Source organism: Pyrus communis, chromosome 7 (genome assembly GCF_963583255.1).
Source record: "Pyrus communis chromosome 7, drPyrComm1.1, whole genome shotgun sequence".
Lineage (NCBI taxonomy): Eukaryota > Viridiplantae > Streptophyta > Magnoliopsida > Rosales > Rosaceae > Pyrus > Pyrus communis.
The window spans coordinates 8,509,818-8,529,260 of record NC_084809.1 but is presented as its reverse complement, the minus strand read 5'-3'; the positions used below and the strand labels follow the sequence as shown (position 1 = coordinate 8,529,260).

The window sequence follows — 19,443 nt, the reverse complement described above, 5'->3', positions numbered from 1 at the left end:
CATTAGAGGTTAAGGGTCTTTTTTTTCTCCAAAAAAAAAAGTAGTTAAGGCCCGTTTGGTATCCTACTAAAAAAATTCATCCTTTTTAAAAATATTTCTTAAAACCATTTTTAAGAACAATTTTCAATAAGACTCAAAATTTATTTGGTATAAAATTCAAAATTGTTTTTATATTCACATTTTTTTTAAAGAAAAAAAAATGCACCCATCAATTCATTGGTGGCACTGACGGAAGTAAGAAAGAGAGGATCTGGCTTGAGGGTAGAAAGAGGACAGAGAGGATGTGGTGTTAGAGTAGAGAGAGATGAAAGAGAAGAGATAGGGACAGAGGAGGAAGAGAGAAGAGAACTGAGAAGAGAGAGAGAGAGAGAGAGAGAGAGAGAGAGGACAGTGTTGAGTTTGAAAACTGAAAAACTAACTTTTTCTGTTTTTAATATAGGCTGTTTTTCAAATTGGTTTTGAGTTCAATTTCTAAAAATAGTTTTACCAAACAAATATTCTTAGCTTGAAACTGAAAAACTGTTTTTAAGTTAAAAAACTGAATACAAATTGAATACCAAACATGCCTTCAGTTTCTTTGGTTCTTTGCTTTCGTTGATGGAAATTTGATGTCATTGGAAATTTGGTGATGTTACCTTGGAAATCAATGTCTCTGGACACATTGTTGGAACGGCTAGCCCAGCCAATTGGACTGGGCCTAAGTCCACTTCGAATGCCACATTAAAAGCCTAATAGAGACTTGGGAAGCCCATTCATTTTTCCAATGGTGCATGCCAATTATTTTCATGTGCAAGTCACATGACTTAAATTGATGGTAATTTGAATTGAATAGCTTCTATTCTTATAGTAAAGATGAAATCTGCAGTTTTTAATGAGTTTAAGGACTTAGTTTATAGATAAAAAATTTACTCGAAATATAATTAAAGGATCAAATCGACAGTTTACTCTATTTTATCTATCTTAAATTTTTACCATTCAACTTTAGCAAGGAGCTTGTAGCTTGTAATTTTACCAATATGCAGTTTACTCTATTTGAAGATGGTGTTTTACTGCATAGTGAAAACAATCACACCTATGCACTCTGGTGCGCATTCCTCTCCTCCCTAACAACTAACTATTTAATCTATTAACCCTATCAATCTACTACAATAAGAGGTTAAAAATATCTTCCATGCATCCAAAGTTCAAGATTTGATTTTCCTCCTCTCAAAATCACTTGTAGAAAAATGTTCTCATAGAGAACAGCGACCATGAGATTATGAGGATCATATGTGAAACTTAAACTAAAATCCTCACACAATCCAACGTCATAAAAAGATTTACCATGAATTGATTTCTTAAATCAAATTTTTACTATAAGTTAAGACAACTCATTTTAATGCGTGCTAATGCCTTTTGTGAATGTTTTTGTTTCCTTAACAAATATGCCAAAAAGAGAAATGCTTGTGTGGGATTCAAACTAACAAGTAATCTTCACAAATATATTAGAAGATGTTGTGTATTAACTTATAAACGTAGCCCGATGCTCCAATGGAGTTGGGTGGACCGCGACAAACCGGGTGTTACTTTTTGTGATTGTGTAATTTTTTAGCGTTAACCTAGCTAGTTGATGCAATGTTTAGCATCAACAGTTATCGTGCCCTTTAGATTGTTCTTCCTTTAAAAAGAATCCTATGAACTTTACAAGATAAAGTTTTCTTAGAGGCTTTTTCAACCCTTAACGAATAGGATGCTTACAAAAAAGGTTGCCTTATTATCTGACCCCTTCTCATATCATCTGGCTCCTTGTAGGGCATATTATACGTACACAGTGCATGCAGGGAACGTGCATGTGGGTCATGCATGACCTTTCAGTTCCACGTTTCTCATATCATCTTGTGAGAACGAAAACTACATTTAGGGGTGTGTGAAGGGCAATGACCTTATCATTTAGGGGTGGACTGTCCATTGAGTTAGGTTAGGTGATAAAAACAAGAAGGACGAGAGGATATGAAAAACGTGTGGTTAATATGGAACATTAGATTGGTATCCAAAAATAGGTTGGAAACCAAAGCGCATAAATCCAAGTCATGACTACCACTACGAATCGAAATTGCACAGATATATAACTCAACACATCTAGTCAGTAATCACGATGAATTTGTAGACAAATGGGCATATATATATGAGAAATAATCAATATTCAACAATCCCACTAATAGTGAAGCTGAACAAAAGCTAATACATGGGCAAGTGGTAGCGAAGTCCACCAAATCAAGAGTAGAAAAGTTAGAGAAAATGATAAATTTAAAAAGAAAATTTTGGGGGAAGGATTAAAATGAAAGATTACTCTAAGATAAGTGATGGAATACTTAAATATGAGCATAACTTGACTAAGGGCTGTTTTGGTATTACTATGCTTTGAAAAAAAGCTGATTCTGCTGTGCTGTGAGAATAAGCAGCTGTGAAATAAAGCAGCAGAGTGTTTAGTAAACTTTTTTGTAAAAGTGCTTTTGAAAAAAAAAAAAACAGTATTATAGTGTTTGGTAAACTTTTATGTAAAACAGATGTGAAAAAAAGCCGATTTTTCAAAGCTGGGTTTTGCAGCTTCTTGTTTTTGGCTTTTTTCACCCAAAACTGTGAAAAAAAGCTGAAGTTGAATGTTTACCAAACACAAAAACAGCTCCCAGCTTTTTTTGATACCAGCTTTTTTCAGAATCACCTCAGTACCAAACTAGGTCTAAGTCACCTTCATTTTCTTTATATTTTTCTATGTTCCTTGATGTTTGAAAATTGAAGCTCCTTAAGTATGGTTACTCGTCAATATAATCCTGATTTTAAGCAAAACATAGGGTTGGAGGACCTAACTTTTTTAAACTTTAATTAGCTTAAAAAAGGCAGGCTCATATTTCTTGGTTTTAATAGGACTCTTTACGAGCGTTGTTTCTATCTATCATCTCATGACTATTGACAATGAATCAAATCAGATGGTTTTATTTCTCAATCTTTCTGACTTGCTCCTATGGAACTAAGGTCGAAAAGATTGAAAGTTATCCACAATCACTGATAAAGAGTTCCTTAAAAAGTTAAGGATTAATAATCTTTTCTTAGAAATTGAATGAATTTGATCTTATACATGATACGCGGGAACACCAAATAATTTTTTATGAAGAAAAACAACAAAAGAAAAGATTGAGGCCTGGTTTGGTACTGAGGTGATTCTGAAAAAAACTGGTATCAAAAAAAGCTGGGAGCTGTTTTTGTGTTTGGTAAACATTCAGCTTCAGTTTTTCTTCACAGTTTTGGGTGAAAAAAAGCCAAAAACAAGAAGCTGCAAAACCCAGCTTTGAAAAACCGACTTTTTTTCACATCTGTTTTACATAAAAGTTTACCAAACACTATAACAATGCTTCTTCTTTTTTTCAAAAGTACTTTTACAAAAAAATTTACCAAACACTCTACTACTTTATTTCACAGCACAGCAAAAATATTTTTTTTTTTAAAATACAGTAATACCAAACCAGCCTTGAGTTACGGGTTCAAAAGCCTGAATAAACTCCATTTGGGGAGAAAGAAAAACAAAACAAACGTCAGCAAATGAAAGGATGCACGTGTCCCCAAGCCACCGACTTATGTCCCAAAGCCTCTGGCTTGACAAAATCCTCAAGCGGAGGAGTGGAAAGTAGGATACTTACGTGACCTTTGGTTTACACCCCCATAGAAAGATAATTTTGCGACAACAAATTAAACACGAATTATTTATGTATTTTCAACACGTGGTTGGTCAAGTGCCCCCATGCATAATCCTCATGAATGTGAACGTCCCTTTCCCCTTGACATTTCAACCTCTGCACAGAAATGGCGTTTGAGCCTTTGGGGGCTTTGAAAAAAACGTGGTCGGTGCTGACCGGCCTGAGTAATGAAAGAGCAATATTGAATGGATTAATCTAATTTAATCATTGTTTATTTAGTTATGTAAAAGTTTGTGGCTGATAATCCTTGTGCAAAGCATTGGTAAGTAGGATCACCAAGAAATCATATGAGCTGAAACATTTGGTACGTAATTAGGTAAGGAAAATCATTTGGCATTTGCTCCAATTCTGCAAAATTAGGCTGCTAGTAATTAAAACTACATTGAAAAGATCTAACCCTTTGTATGTTACTCCTTTCGGTTTTTTTTTTTTTTTTTTTTTTTTTTTTTTTTTTTTTTTTTTTTTTGGTTTTTTAATCCTCAAAAGGAAGGCGTGTATGTTTCAAATTCAAAAGTATTATTTTATTATTGGATTATGAACTTTCTATCTCTTCTAATTTTTCTTATTAACCAAAGGACTTTTTGTATTAATGAAAATCTAACTAAAATGAGTCACTTAGTACTACAATTTAGTGGTATTCATCTTCACTTGCAAGTGAGAGGTTTTAGGTTCAATTCTCGCCAAAGACGAATTTGAACAATATTATTGGTAGTCCAGGCTTAGCCTACCCATCACCTTCTTAGTATAGATAATATTATTTTTCTAAAAAAAATTAAAAAAAATCTAACCAGAAGTTATGGGTTTATGAGCAATGCACATATGCTAAATAGTTAAGAGAACTTATTGATATTGTGAAAATTTTAGTAATTGACATAGATAGCCCTGATAAAAAAAATTATACGAAATATCCCTAATATATAATAAGCGAAGGGAAGTGTTATTGCCATTAAAAAAATCACATTCTACACTCCTTACAAACGTATTTTTCTTTTCTAATATAGAAAGTTTGGAATGTAGAATGAGATTTTTGGAGTGATAATAATGATTCTCTAAGCGAAAAATATATTAGAAAAATGACGACATGATAAGAATTATGGAAAAGTAGTTGACATGGCTCTTCCCTTAATAAATAGTTTAGATATGGATAGATGATATGCGAGTCATATGTCTAGTTACAATAAAAAAAATTTAGCCAGTACTGTTAGAAATGCCCCACGTATTTTAGCTAGTACTGCTTGAGCTAGCCTCATGTATAGTATAACTCCTCTTGTCGGTTGCCCTCCAACCATCTCTTAAATCTCAACCTTTTCGGTAAATTCTATTAAACCTTGATGAAAAATGTTAAAGATATCATATTTTGAGATAATATATTATATAATACATGTGACGATTGATTTAGGATTTAGGGTTTAGAATTGCATCCATCAACCTACACACTGCATAAGCATTTGTCATGCCTAATCACCCTCCATTAGCAACTTGGTTTCTCTTCGATTATTGCTATATTGCTTTCTTTATTTTTTCCACCCTATAAATATATATAATTGTTGGGATTGACAATTGGCTGCAAGTCCTCAATCACTAGTTGTAGTTACGTGGAAGGAGACTCCATGTATGTAGAACATGAGAAATGCTAAGAAGGCTCTCAAAGTGAAACTTTCTGATACGTCACAACTTAAAGTTAATTTTTATGTCAACATTATAAAACATTGTGTCAAAGATATAAGATAAATATAGAGTTTATGAAAAGTCACTTTTGAGAGTCTCCCTTACATTTTTTCGTAGAATATTGATGTAGTCCTGTAGAAAGAGTCATCTCTGTTTCATCAGTAAAAGTTAAATGAATATCATATATTTTTTACCACTTAAAAACGATGATGAACTTAAAAAACGATCATGAACTTGATGGGTGGTAGGATAGTTGGATTTGGGGCTCCTTTTGTTTCTGAAAAGGCACTCATCTGATGCCGACTGCTGAGGCAGGGAAAATTTACTAAAAAGGGAGGCCGACAGCTACCGGTTTCGGTTACGTTTCATTTTCTCTATGGATAGCCTTAGGGAGTGGTCCAACTTGGTGGTTTTCATAATAATAATAAGCGGGGCCTATAATTAAAGAGTCGTCACTCATGATACATAAAAAGGTTTGGCGATCAAATACCTTTTTTTATTTTTTTATTTTTTTTTATTTTTTTATTTTAAATAAGGATTTGACTCCTCAAGGGTTAGGAGGAACTCTAGATACTACGTGATCAATTTATAGAATTTTGTGTTTATAATTGAGATCGTTCATATCATAAATTATTGGATAAACTGTCAAATGACCTCTTGAACTATTACTCCAATTGAAATTGACCTGTGAACTATTTTTTTGGTAAATTAACCCCTTGAACTATTTGAAATCAGTCAATTGACCCCTTGTTAGTAGATTTCATCTACTATTTCGTCAAATTCAAGGGAAAATTAGTTTTTCCTTCATTAATTCTTACTTGTCAACTATAACCACCAATAAAATTATGACATGTGAAAACAAAATAATGTGTTGGTTTTTTTTTTTTAATACTTTCTCATTATGCTATATGTTTCTGGATTATTTTGTATCCATGTGTCAAAATTTTATTGGTAGTTATAGCTGATAAGTAACAATTGATCAAGAAAGGACTAATTTTCCCTTGAATTTGACAAAATTGATTTCACATTCTAATGACAAGGGGTTAATTGATTGATTTTAAATAGTTTAGTGGGTTAATTTACTAAAAAAAATAGTTTAGGAGCTCAATTTCAACTGGGATTATAGTTTAGGGGTCAAACGGCAATTTACCCTAAATTATTATATAAATATCATCTTTGTAAAAAATCAATTAAACTAAGATTTTTGTCATCGAACTATATGGAAATAGATAGACGGATTCAGTAAAAGCATTACAAACGGTCTATCTATTTGTTACAATTATTGATGAAATGATCTTAGTTTTAATGCATTTTTTGCAAAGATGTTCTTTATATAATGATTTATAATATCAACAATCTCGATCATAAAATGAAATTCTGTAAAGAAGCCACAAAAGTATTTTGAGGAGGAACTCCTCCTCAACTTTAAGAAGCCAGGTTTTTTTTTCTTTCTTCTTCTTAATGCATGGTTTGGTGATCAATTATATATCCTCTCTACATGTCTTTGTTATTGACTAACAAACCCTAATAATTAATTAATTGGTATTACTTCCAACCTTTATTTCATTTCATCATTCAAAGTATATGATCCGATTTGATAACAACTTTTACCTCATATCATTCTTGATCTTTAGAACATACAAACCTTTAGTTCATTTCATCATTTTAGAACATACAAACTTTTATAACGCTTAAAAAACTATACAACACTAACGTAATATATATCTGCATGATCAAGGTGATGTAAAAACGTAATTTCTCTAGTATTTTTCGTTTTCAAGTTACGATCCACGTGAATTTAAAAATAGTAATTAGATATGACTTTTCATTTCAACATCGACATTTATTTAATCTTTTAATTTTACATTATTCATTTAACTCTAGTTTATTGTTATTGGAAGACCTGATAAGCGAAAATAGTGGCAATGAAAGTCCTATGTGTGACACTATAATTAAAAATGACTGGCTAGATTATCTTAAAAGTTAGAAAATAATTAATAAGAATTTGAGACGTCATTATCGTAAGATCTAAAGATTCCACTCACATCAATATTAATATTTATGAATTAGTTGGTTTCACCAGTTTCCATGTTTGACGGTTGAAATAAAACATCAGATGATGCTTGGGATGACCACATTTATTTTTATATAAATATCACCAAATAGGAAGAGGAGTGGAATGTCAATATCACGAGTGTATTTGTCTGCAAACATGTTATATTGTAGAAATTTTGCATGCAACATATTTTTACATTGCGTGACTATTGTGTCTATTCCGGAATTCCCACAAGTTTACACTTCTCAGTCTGAGGAAGATTTGTCCTTGTGTGTGCAAGTTTCGAAGGTACTTTTTTAAATGGAGGCAGATTGTTTACCCTTTTGTTTGGGTGCTCTTCTCATTCCTTCTTATTTGTGCAGTCACGGTTAAGTCACGTTAACATTTTATATTCATATTATTTTTTGTCTTATTATTTTTATAAAAAAATTAATATAAAATATTAACGTGGCTTAACCGTGACCACATAAAATATGAAAAGATGAGAAGAACACCAAAAAGAAGGGCAGACAATCTGCTTCCTTTTCAAATGAGCCAAACTACCTCTCAAAGTTCAGGTTGTTTCGATGATGCGAGTGTGTGACAAAATGATAAAGATTCAATTGAGATGGAAAAGCATCTGATTAGCCCTTTATAATACTACTCCTGTTCTCTTATTATTCAATATTAACCCAACTCCTATCATTCTCTTAAAAGATGCGCGCAAATAATTAATTTGACACGTAAATATAACCTTATTTACACAAAGCCCACAAAAGTGGTACATTAATACGAATGCAAATCCTCGTCGAATCCTCTTTATGAGAATTCTAAAAATTCGTGAATCATATCCGTTTATCGTATATCGTGCAGTCATAAATTATTTTAAATATTTTTATATAAAATTGAATACAAATAATACCTGACAAAAACTAACCGCACGATGTACGATGAACGAACAAGATTTACGGATTCCAATATCTTCACCAAAAGTATCCAGAGAGGATCCTGTTGGCATTAATACATCTCTTAAATATGGATTTATTGTTTACCCAAGTTGGTTGTAGCTGTGTGTTTTATGATTTATCATATACCCTTAAGTTTGAATCTCATTTTTTATTTTTTTGATAAATTAAATGCAATTACATAAATTATATCCATTGTAGCACAATTCACTGGACTGAGTTCTACATGAAATATGTTTGTTATCTTTTTTTCTTATGAATGAATATTAATGAAAATGATTTCAAAACTTTTAATCTTAACAAAAAAAACATTTTAATAACTTTATGTAATAGTTAAGACAAAACTCAAATTAAACAGCTTAATAAAACTGGTCCAATAAGACTCATTTTTCTCTCTCTCTCCCTCTTTCCTTTTCCACCTATCGCCACCCCCTCTCTTTGTTTCTCTTTCTCATTTCTCCTCCCATCCACCTCTCTATCTTCTCTCTCCTTTCTCTCCTCCCATCCACCTCTCATCAATTTTCTATCAACTTTGCTAGAACTTCCATCAAAATGAGTAATGTGCTACGCACGTGAGGCTGAATCAAAAGACAAATATGGAAAAGCAAATGAGAAAATTTGTAGCAATTGTCCCTCAACTTTAACTTAATTGAAGAAATGGTTCCTTAACTTTAACCTAATTAGAGTAATGGTACCTAAACTTTAATCAAGTTGTTGCAATGATCATTCCAACACGGCTCATTTTGATGAAATTCTGATGGAGTAGACAAAATTGACCATATCTGCACGTTTTGATGAGTAAAGAGACCAATTATCATGGATTTTTAGTTGAATGACTATTTCAACAATTTTCTCACAAAATAAATAAAAAAGGAAAGTGATGGGAGGAAGGAGTGACATCAGAGATAAGAGAGATATGATATTGATGTGTGAAAAAGAAGAGAGATGATGTTTGTAACAAGGGAAAGAAAAGAGAGAGATGATGGTGATGGGTGAAGAGTGGGAAAGGAAATGATAAAGGAGGGAGAGAGGGAGAGAGAGAGAGGGGTAGAGATGCGCGAGACTTACTTCTTAATTTAGGGGGTGTATTCAATTAAGATTTTGAAGGATTTTAATTCTTTTAATAAATTTAGGGGTATTTAATCAGGATTTTAAGTGATTATCTGAAATTCAAGATGTATTCAATTATAATTTTAAGATAGTTTATTAAAATCTTTAGAAATCTAGGTGTATTCAACTAGGATTTTAAATAAATTTATAACATTCCAAGTGTATTCAATTAGAAATTGATTTTAAAGAATTTGAGAAAATTGAGGAATTAGAGGGAATTAGAGAGATTTCGTAGTGTATTTTAAGCATCCACAAATCTCACCTCTTCCCATGAGATTTCGAGGGAATTGAATCAAAATTTCATAGGAAATCTCTACAAATCAATTAAACTCCATAAAAATCCATTAAAATTTCTCAAATTCTCAATTGAATACACCTTCCTTATTTTAAGTTTTTTTTTCTAATCATATTAAGTTTTTAGTCATTTTCATTAAATAAAATTATTAGATTTTTTTTTTTAAAGAAAAAACTTGGATAAACTTAAGAAAAGAACAAAACAAAAAAAATTAAAAGTTAAGACACATTATTGCTAGTCTATTGTAAGATTAAATCCACTATTTATTTCTTAATATAAATAATCTCGTTTGTTAAAAAAAATAAAAAATAAAAAATAAAAAATAAAAATAAAGAGGGTTGAATACCGTACACGGCACAACGCTTCACTTTCTTTGCAGTTGTTGCCACATTTAACCCTACTCGGGAAAATCCATTTTTGCGCGAAATTTTGAAATCAAAGTACCTATAATTTCCAAAATATCATCTCCACGCGGCACAATCCTGAAGCGAGTACACATCCAGCTACCCCAGCGAGTACAGAAAACTTTTATCTCCTTAACCTGTTGGGGCTGGCCTAGCTGTCTATATATACCCCTGGCAACCATGACGGTGGGAACCAAATCTCTCTCTCTCTCTCTTTCTCTCTTTCTCTAGAATTCACGTTTCGTTTTCACCAATTTCTCACAAAACCCCCTAAATTCCAGTTTGCACCCAAATCCGCGGCCAAAAGTCCCGACTTTCACCTCCCCCCGATCTCTCCAGTGTTCGATTGCGCTCGATATCTCGCCGGAAATCGGAATCCGGAATCCGATCGGCGATCGCAGCTTTTTGAGAAATCGTTGGGTAACAAGAAAGTCGCATGAGCTGGTTGGGAGAGCTCGGTTTTTCAAATAGGACATTGAATTCCAATTCCAATCACTTCATTACGTGTCTCTTGATCTTCATTCTCCATTACTCCCCTCAATTGCCTCTTACCATTCTTAAATTCGAGAAGAAAGCCCTCGATCCTTTATTATTATTATTATCTAATTTTAATTTTAATCCCAGTTTAAATTTAAATTTTAATTCCAATACCAATTTCGATTTGAATCACCATGGCGTCTGGAAGCAAGAGTAATCCCCAATTGCGAAGAGGTCCGTTCACATTTACCTTTTTAATTTCCATGTGGGGTTTAAAAGTTCGTTTCTTTTAACGGTTTTACTGCTTTGGTAATCCTGGATTTTTTGTAAAATTAATTTTGTTTGGTATTTTTGGCTTGCAAATTCAGCTCTTTGCTCAAATGGTGAGAAGAGGCAGCGATCGGCGCCGTCTCCTTCTGTAATAGTTATAGGCGGCGGCATGGCGGGTGTTTCAGCCGCTCGTGCTCTTCACGATGCTTCAATTCAGGTACCCGGATGGAAATCCCAGCTCAGTGTTTTGCACATTGAAGTTTGCAGTTATGGGTTTGGTTAAATTTTGAATTTTGATGGTCAGGTTGTGCTGTTGGAGTCTCGAGATAGACTTGGCGGTCGAGTTTGCACCGATTACTCATTCGGTTTCCCTATTGATTTGGGTGCATCATGGTAAGCCAAGAATGTGGATTGCCTGCTTGTAATAGGGATTCGATTCGCCTGAATTTTGAATTCGGATGACTGGAATTTAGAAGCCTAAATTTTGTTGTTTGATGCTTCAGGTTGCACGGAGTATGCAAAGAGAATCCATTGGCACCATTGATTGGGAGACTGGGGTTACCCTTATACCGTACGAGTGGAGATAACTCTGTGTTATATGACCATGACTTGGAAAGGTACTAATTTCTTCCTCTAACTGAGACTCCTTTTATGTAGGTGTTGTATTGAAATGAGTGGCTGTATTGAAATGATGTGAATTTTAAATGTTGTTCAATTTGGGGTTGTCGGTGATCATTGCTTTAGTTTTACAGTGCTTGGTTCTTTGTTTTTGGGTCTAAATTGTTTCATCGCTTTATACTCCTACATTCTAGTATATGACCAAGGTATGCCGTCGACAATTTACAGTATTACCAGCAGTCTTCAATGTAATATATATATGGTTGATACGTTCAAGTGTGTTTAAATATTTGTGATGGTAATACATTGCTTTCTCTTTTCTTTGAAGTTGATTTCTTTCTCCCCGGCTGTCATATGCACCGGGATGTCTGACATTATGGAGATATTCGTGTGTTCTTTGCAGCTATGCACTCTTTGATATGGATGGGAATCAAGTTCCTCAAGATTTGGTCACGAAAGTTGGCGAAGTATTTGAGAACATTTTGAAGGAGGCAAGTCATCTGATGTGTATATTTTATTTTTCTAAAGCTATAGAATTGGGTTTTTGAAATGCTCTTATTGTTTCTTTGCTTTTATCTTAAGCCTTAAATAGTGTCTTGCTATTTTGGCCATTCTTTGATATGCTTTTGTTTCCTTAATGCAGACAGACGTGGTAAGACAGGAATTTAGTGAGGACATGCCCATCGCCCGTGCTATCTCAATTGTTTTTGAAAGGAAACCGGAATTAAGGTACATGATATAAAATCATATTTGATTATGTTGTTTCAGTTGTTTATGTCTTGTTGGTCTAGAAATAGTTTATAGAAAGTGTTATGCTTTACGTTGGACAGGTTGGAAGGAGTAGCGCATAAGGTACTGCAGTGGTATTTGTGCAGAATGGAAGGTTGGTTTGCAGCAGATGCTGATACAATTTCACTTAAATGCTGGGATCAGGCAAGTTTCTCATCCATCAGATTACTTATAAACACATTGCCATTCTGAGTCTTAATTCAACTGTAAATTGTTATGTCAGTGTACATTAATCCGAATTTTTGGCGATTTATTTAAAAAATTTGATTCTCTTATATAGGAAGAACTGCTCCCTGGTGGTCATGGTCTGATGGTCAGGGGTTACCTCCCTGTTATTAACACCCTTGCCAAAGGTCTCGACATACGCTTGAGCCACAGGTATGCATATTTTTTTATTCATGTTGTTTTATATATGTTAGGCAATCAGCATGCTGCTTAACTAACAAGCATTGTACATTCCTGTTCTCAGGGTCACAAAAATAACAAGGCGATATAATGGGGTGAAGGTAACAGTCGAGGATGGGAGAACATTTGTTGCGGATGCTGTTGTTGTTGCTGTTCCTCTTGGTGTGCTTAAAGCAAAGAGCATAACGTTTGAGCCAAAGCTACCCGATTGGAAGGAAGCAGCCATTGAAGACCTCGGAGTGGGAATTGAGAATAAAATCGTATTGCACTTTGAAAATGTGTTTTGGCCAAACGTGGAGTTCTTAGGAGTGGTTGCTGACACATCTTATTGCTGCAGCTACTTTCTAAATCTTCACAAGGCAACTGGTCACTCTGTGCTTGTTTATATGCCTGCAGGGCAGCTGGCTAAAGACATAGAGAAAATGTCTGATGAAGAGGCTGCTAATTTTGCTTTTACGCAACTCAAGAAGATCCTTCCAGATGCTTCTACTCCGGTAATTCTTGTTTTCAAAACTCCATATCAGACACTGAAATGCGACTTAGTCTGGTTCAATCTTTGAACCCTAACTTAATTGATCCCTTTCCAACTTTGCAGATTCAGTATCTTGTTTCTCACTGGGGCAGCGATGTTAACACGCTCGGGTCCTATAGCTACGACATGGTAGGCAAACCGCATGATCTGTACGAGAAGCTAAGGGTCCCAGTGGATACCCTATTTTTTGCCGGGGAGGCAACAAGTGTGGACTTCCCAGGCTCAGTGCACGGTGCATTCGCTACTGGAGCAATGGCAGCCGAAGACTGCAGGATGCGAGTTCTTGAGCGTTATGGGGAGTTGGATTTGTTCGAGCCAGTCATGGGCGAGGAGGCCATGTCTATACCGCTTCTTATCTCCCGCCTGTAACTTCCCCGTCGCCATCCTCCGGCTACATGAACCCAAGTCTTGAAGATACGTTCACGTCATATTGGCTCTCATAAATTCGCCATTTCGGTTGGGCCGGCGGTGGCTGGGAAAGGGTGTGGAAAATTACCGTTTTCCCTGTGGATCAAGCTGTGGTGGTTGTGTTTGCGGGTCTCATGTGAGTGGCATATCTGTATTCGCACGATCACTGAATTATTATATTATTATAATTATAAAATATAGCCTAAGAATAGGTAACGGAATATTATAAATAAATTGTGATATTTAGTAGGCCTCCGTTTAATTGGCGGTCTTTTCTGTTGGTTTTAGATAATCCGTTACCCGAATTACAAAGTAAAATTTGAATACTACAACTTATCAACCGCTCAGCGTTGGTTGATTTTCTCATTTGGCTGCTGCTGCAGCTTTTCCTTCCAAATTAATACAAAAAATATATTAAAGTAATTTTAATTAATATTATCATTAATGGTCAAATGTGTGGGTATATCTGATTTGAACTAATTAATAGTATTATTTTGACCGTTTAAATTTATATTTGAGCTGTTAAATATTTTTTTATTACCGTTAAAATTGATTTTGAGCCGTTGGATTTACAAAAAGATGTAGTTGGTCTCGCCACAAGGATCATAACCCAGGAGGCACGACAGCCCGGATGACAACGGCCCACCCGCAGCGAATCTCCCGGTCATGTTTGCTTTTGACGCGCGGGACCACCACTTCCCCCTTCACGTGTTGCTGCAGCTTGCTGGGCCCTCTTCCCACTTGCATTTCTTATCCATCTAGGGTGGATGCAAGCACCAAATACCCACTTCCGAACCCAAATTCCTGTTTTTGTCACCCTCAAAATACGTTCTTTGGACAGCCTAAGATTCTTATATGCAATATCTAACTATTGATTTTTCAAACCAACTCAGTAGTACGCCATGGGAGAAAATTTGTATTTATACTAGTGGAGATGGAGCTGAGGATGGTGACCATAGGACTGTTGGCGTGGTACCTGGTGGCACTACCTGAGAGGTGTTATTAATTCACGTGCTACAATATGCGTTGACAATATAGTTGATATTGTATGAAATTAGAATATAATATTTGATAAAATAAAAAAAATAATACACGTTCTATAAAGTGAATTTGTAACGCTACATAACAGTGTACCGGTTGCGTAACACCTGCCCTCCAAAACTGAGAGAATGAGAAGATACAATTGATACAACTCAAGAAAATGAATATGTGAATTTCATTTAGATAAATACTTTGCTCAGTTAAACCACATGCATTTACATAGCTGAGCAAAAGTATTGCTAAAAACCAGCCCTCCAAAAATGAAAACAAAACAAAGAATAAAAGAAAAAAAATCTCCTATATTTTCACTTCTCCAATGCACAAAAACCAAATGAGCTTCTGCTTCCCTCGCTTTCGTTTCTTCTCGTAATACGCTCTAAAAAATGTTTCCTTTCAACAGATGAATGAGATGAGAGTTAAGCAGATTCCGAGTTCCCCGAGTGGCTCTTTCAGAGGGAGACATCAGTGAACAGAGCCGAAGCTTTCAATAGGATCAGATTCTTCAAGCATGGAAGCTGCCTGGAAGCAGTCTATGGCATCCCCTATTCGTCCATCATCTCTGTGAATTATTCCCAAGTAATACCAAGCCTTTCGATTGCTAGGATCGATCCTTAATGCATCCGAGAGCAAGCTCCTTGCCACAGGCAACGCCGTTGATCCCATCTTTGACAGAAGAGCAGCAATCAAAATCTTGCACGGAACATAACAGGGTTCTAGCAGAAGACAATCGATATAAGTGGCTAGAGCTTCCTGAATTTGTCCCTGTCCTTCAAAGATGACACCTACACATGATGTAACTTAACAGTCAACATAATGCACATCAAATGATCACATTACATTTCTATAAAGGTACACGGCTTCTGTGCCACGTTAGGTCCCCTAGTGTTGGAAGTGTTTGAAAGTTCTGTTTCTGTCACACTATTTAGTTCCTTCATGATTAAAACTCACCCTTGAAAGACACTTTGGAGATTTTCATGCATCACTTTCTAGGAAACAGAATAGAAATGCCTTAGAAATCCATTAATTATAGTACACGAGTTTAGTTCTTACCTTCCGCGTGCAGCGTTTCTGCAGAGTGTTGCTTCAGCTCTCTGGCTTTACTCAAACAAATTTCAGCATCCTTCCAATATGAAAGGCTAGAGTATAAGTCTGATAATCCATGCCAAACTTCAAATTCATTGACTTTATCATTCTCAACCTACATAAAAAGGCGAACAAAAACATAGGAAGGAACAACTTGTTGAGAAAATATTTAAAATGTAATTTTAGATACACAAAATATTGCATCAGAAATGATTTTGAAAATGAAAGAGGAACAAGTAAATGTTAATCGAATGGCAACAACTACTCGTTTCCCAGTTACTAGACAGTGCCACACACCTTGGTATATTTTAAAGATTGTCCATCTTTTAAAGTGCAGAACTAGGCCCCCCTTGTAAATCAAACTCATAACCACTTTTAAGCACCCCTACCCCGGCCCCAACCCAATCGATATCTTCAGATAAAGCAACTTAATCCAGCGTTCACATACCAACCCCCAATATCTGAAAAAAACTACGTGAATGAAACAATCAGATCAAATTTCTAAACTTCCTCCCAAAGTATTGCAGATTCACAATATAATACCACTTTCCCACCACTACAAATAATAGCTTAGGGAGGACTCTTATATTTAGGAGGAATCTGGATAGACTCTATTTTGATACAAAGTGAAGAATGTAAAGCAGTAGTCAGAATGTTAACCTGAAGACTAATTCTGAGAGGCCCAAGGGATTTCCTTTGAGCTTGAACCAAAGCAAGAAGGTTACGATAAGTTTCAATTGCATCCATGGGTAACGATTGGGAGATTTTTAGCTTTGCTTTAAGCCTGAGAAGTGGCCCTTGTTCCCATTTTGCGGTCTCATCTAAAGCAGCATCAGTGACCACATGAGCTTCTGAAAATCGTTGTTGAGCAGACAAAACAAGAGCGAGCAACCTCCAACCTTTTATTAGGCAGCCCCCTGTTTGATCAATGAACTTTTTTGCATAGCGCAAAGCAGTATCTAGATTTCGGTGCTCAGCGTAGTGAACACCCAACTCGAAAGCCAAATCTGAATTGTTCGGCTCCAAATTAATGGCCTCATTTAGTGATTTCAGTGCTTCAGACTGAAGACGAGACCTCTCGAAGTCAGAGGAAGAAACTTTTGCTTGCTTCACCAAACAAAGACCCAACAAGCGAAGTCCCACACCCTTTAAATATTCATCCAACCCCTGAGCATTGCTAATAGCCCTTTGTGCATATCCCACTCCCTCAGCTGCAACATGGGAATCCTCACTGCAGATTTTGGCGGCCAATAACAATGCCATGAGTTCCTCTGGTCGTTCATGTTTGTGCAAAGACTTCCTTAATAGGTTCAAAGCCTCTTGGTTCTGTCCTGCTCCACAATAACAAAGGGCTAAAGAATTCCAACGATCAACACGGTGATATACTCCAGGCATGATTTCTTCAAGTTGCTCGGCTAAAACAAAAGTTTGGTTGCATAAAGATAAAGCAAACATTAGATGTTCCATTAATGATGAATCCCATTTCGTTTTACCTAGGGATAATTTTCTCAAAAGGATCATCAAAAGCAGAATAGCCTCCTCCAGATTATTTTTAGGGACATATGAACCTTCAACCTGAGCACCTAAACTGGGTGGACCAGCCTCTACTCCACTGTACAGCAAAAACACAGCAAGCCCTTTCTGAATTCTTGCACAGCGGTCGTTGTCAAGGTTCCATTGACTAAGTAGGGCACGTCTATAAGCAGATATTGCTTCTTGAGGGTAGCCAGCTTGCTTCCAAAGCTCGGGAAGAAGCTCCACAGATTGGCTGACTGTCTCTTGTAATCTGCCATCTACTTGTGCATCAGGTATGCCCTGATGGAATATTTTTTCCACGGCATCAAGAACATTGTTGCATTCATTAGCAGCTTCTGCAAACACATAAAACAAGATTCCAGTTTACTTTAATTCAAACTTACAAGGTAAAAGATAATGGAAAACTGTCCCATAAATTACTGGAACAATACCAAACCTTTTAATCTCCCAAGCTTTTGTAGAGACTTGGCTTTTAAGTATATGGCATCAAGAACGAGAGTAGCAGCATGCTGTGGGACTGTATGCTGTGAGTCAGAACGAGATCGGCCCTTCTTAGAAGGTGTTTTCTCAGCAAGATTAGGTTGCAATCGCTCTATGGCAGCTTGAAGATCAATGCCATCAAACACACGAAGTGCACCTTCTAGGTTACCTCTTTGATACTCCAGCTTTCCAAGAAGGGCTCTTGCTTCCTGTAGATTATCAGAAATGAGTGTTTTTTTCATCTTGGATAAGTCATAATCAATCATCAAAGCACTACTCTGATTGGTGCTAATAGTCGTACAGAAAGAGAAACAATTATGTAAAAGATGGTTTCTTTTTGACACCTATCGATGATGGCATAAACTAACCTCGAAATTGAGTGATAGCCCATCTCGTAATGAAGATTCTGCCTCCTGAATATTTCCTTCATCAAGCTTGGCCTGAACCTCTGTTGCTTTCATGGAATTCCCATTTGCAGAGAATTCAACCACCATGCCTTCATCATACTCTCCAGACTCCATTGATTGGCTCACGATTATCTGCTCCCTCACCCCTTGTTCACAAATTTCACCTTTGTCCCGGTCTCTAATCCACTCAACACTTAGCTGACAAACATACAAATGCATGGTTCTTATAAGTCAAACAGGAAAATCAATTGAAGTATAAAACATAATTTGTGTAAAAACATCCAGCTACCCTCACACATTCTGCGCATGTGTACTAATTCCATGTGTACATCTACATTAACTTGCATAGCAAAAAAGTCAAAAGCTGTAAACTGTAAACTTTCACTTAATTGAAACAAAACCTTACAATGCATTACAACCTTCACGCCACTCGACCGAGTTAGCATTGCATCCCAGGAAGCAAAAACACAAAAGATAGCAGGAAAATGTGGGGGAAATTGTTCTAGTTAAACTGAAAATTCCACCAAAACTTTGAGGGGAGGGTATTGGAAGCCGAAGAAAAAACTGAATCTTAGGTTTCCCCTATCTAACCTGTAACACATTTCATCTCAGCTAAGCCCAAATGCATATGACTAGAAGCTATTCCATTTCCCAAAATTTCTCAGCAGAGAAACAGATGTTTAAGTACTACATTACTAATATCTATATAATCTACAGTTTTACGTAACGAACAATGCCAAAGGAAAATTACCAATCTACAGATCCAATGCAATCCAATTAAGGTGAGAGAAAAAAGTAAAGTCAAACTATCATTTGGTTGCTAAGAAAATGTAATAATTTGAAAAGAAAAGTGATCAAAAATCATAAATTTACAAGCTTTCATAATCCAGGGCCCAAAAAGCAACATTTTCTGTCAATATCCATTTAGTTGGCACGGACATTTCGAAATTCCAAAAGAACCCCATCTGAAAAACACAACCTTTCACAATTTCATCACATTGCCATTCCATTATATTTCGTTTTCTCTGTCAACTTTCTCACCAACCAAACACCTTTCAAAATCCCCACTTCCTAATAATTGCTCACCTTCCCTGTCGTACCAGATTCAGATCACGGCTCGCTGAAAACGACGGAGCTGAATATCGAATTCCCGCGACGGAACGCGACCAGTGGGGGGAGAATCCACGGA

At 35.8% G+C, this 19,443-nt stretch overlaps 2 protein-coding genes across 2 annotated transcripts; one reads left to right on the top strand and one right to left on the bottom strand.

Annotated features, from left to right (window-relative positions):
* The first annotated feature begins 10,430 nt into the window (after nucleotides 1–10,430).
* LOC137739950 (polyamine oxidase 2-like) lies at nucleotides 10,431–14,140 on the top strand. Its single transcript, XM_068479705.1, has 10 exons — nucleotides 10,431–10,919; nucleotides 11,054–11,172; nucleotides 11,260–11,348; nucleotides 11,459–11,572; nucleotides 11,977–12,064; nucleotides 12,217–12,302; nucleotides 12,404–12,506; nucleotides 12,643–12,740; nucleotides 12,832–13,261; nucleotides 13,363–14,140. The coding sequence occupies exons 1-10, from the start codon at nucleotides 10,880–10,882 to the stop codon at nucleotides 13,666–13,668; spliced, it is 1,473 nt and encodes a 490-aa protein (XP_068335806.1). The 5' UTR covers nucleotides 10,431–10,879; the 3' UTR covers nucleotides 13,669–14,140.
* Nucleotides 14,141–14,740: 600 nt separating this feature from the next.
* LOC137741083 (protein NPG1-like) lies at nucleotides 14,741–18,421 on the bottom strand. Its single transcript, XM_068480887.1, has 5 exons — nucleotides 18,216–18,421; nucleotides 17,804–18,056; nucleotides 16,492–17,702; nucleotides 15,799–15,946; nucleotides 14,741–15,530 (listed from the first exon to the last, which is right to left on the bottom strand). The coding sequence occupies exons 1-5, from the start codon at nucleotides 18,366–18,368 to the stop codon at nucleotides 15,211–15,213; spliced, it is 2,085 nt and encodes a 694-aa protein (XP_068336988.1). The 5' UTR covers nucleotides 18,369–18,421; the 3' UTR covers nucleotides 14,741–15,210.
* Between the last annotated feature and the right edge of the window lie 1,022 nt (nucleotides 18,422–19,443).

What these genes read in the sequence shown, in the direction of transcription:
- LOC137741083 (XM_068480887.1), bottom strand. Translation starts at nt 18,368, where the DNA reads ATGGAGTCTGGAGAGTATGATGAAGGCATGGTGGTTGAATTCTCTGCA. An exon ending in GGCTATCACTCAATTTCGAG is followed by an intron (nt 18,057 to 18,215) that starts GTTAGTTTATGC and finishes GATAATCTACAG; the next exon opens with GAAGCAAGAGCCCTTCTTGG. An exon ending in AAAGCTTGGGAGATTAAAAG is followed by an intron (nt 17,703 to 17,803) that starts GTTTGGTATTGT and finishes ATGTGTTTGCAG; the next exon opens with AAGCTGCTAATGAATGCAAC.
- LOC137739950 (XM_068479705.1), top strand. Translation starts at nt 10,880, where the DNA reads ATGGCGTCTGGAAGCAAGAGTAATCCCCAATTGCGAAGAG. An exon ending in GAAAGGAAACCGGAATTAAG is followed by an intron (nt 12,303 to 12,403) that starts GTACATGATATA and finishes TACGTTGGACAG; the next exon opens with GTTGGAAGGAGTAGCGCATA. An exon ending in CACTTAAATGCTGGGATCAG is followed by an intron (nt 12,507 to 12,642) that starts GCAAGTTTCTCA and finishes TCTCTTATATAG; the next exon opens with GAAGAACTGCTCCCTGGTGG.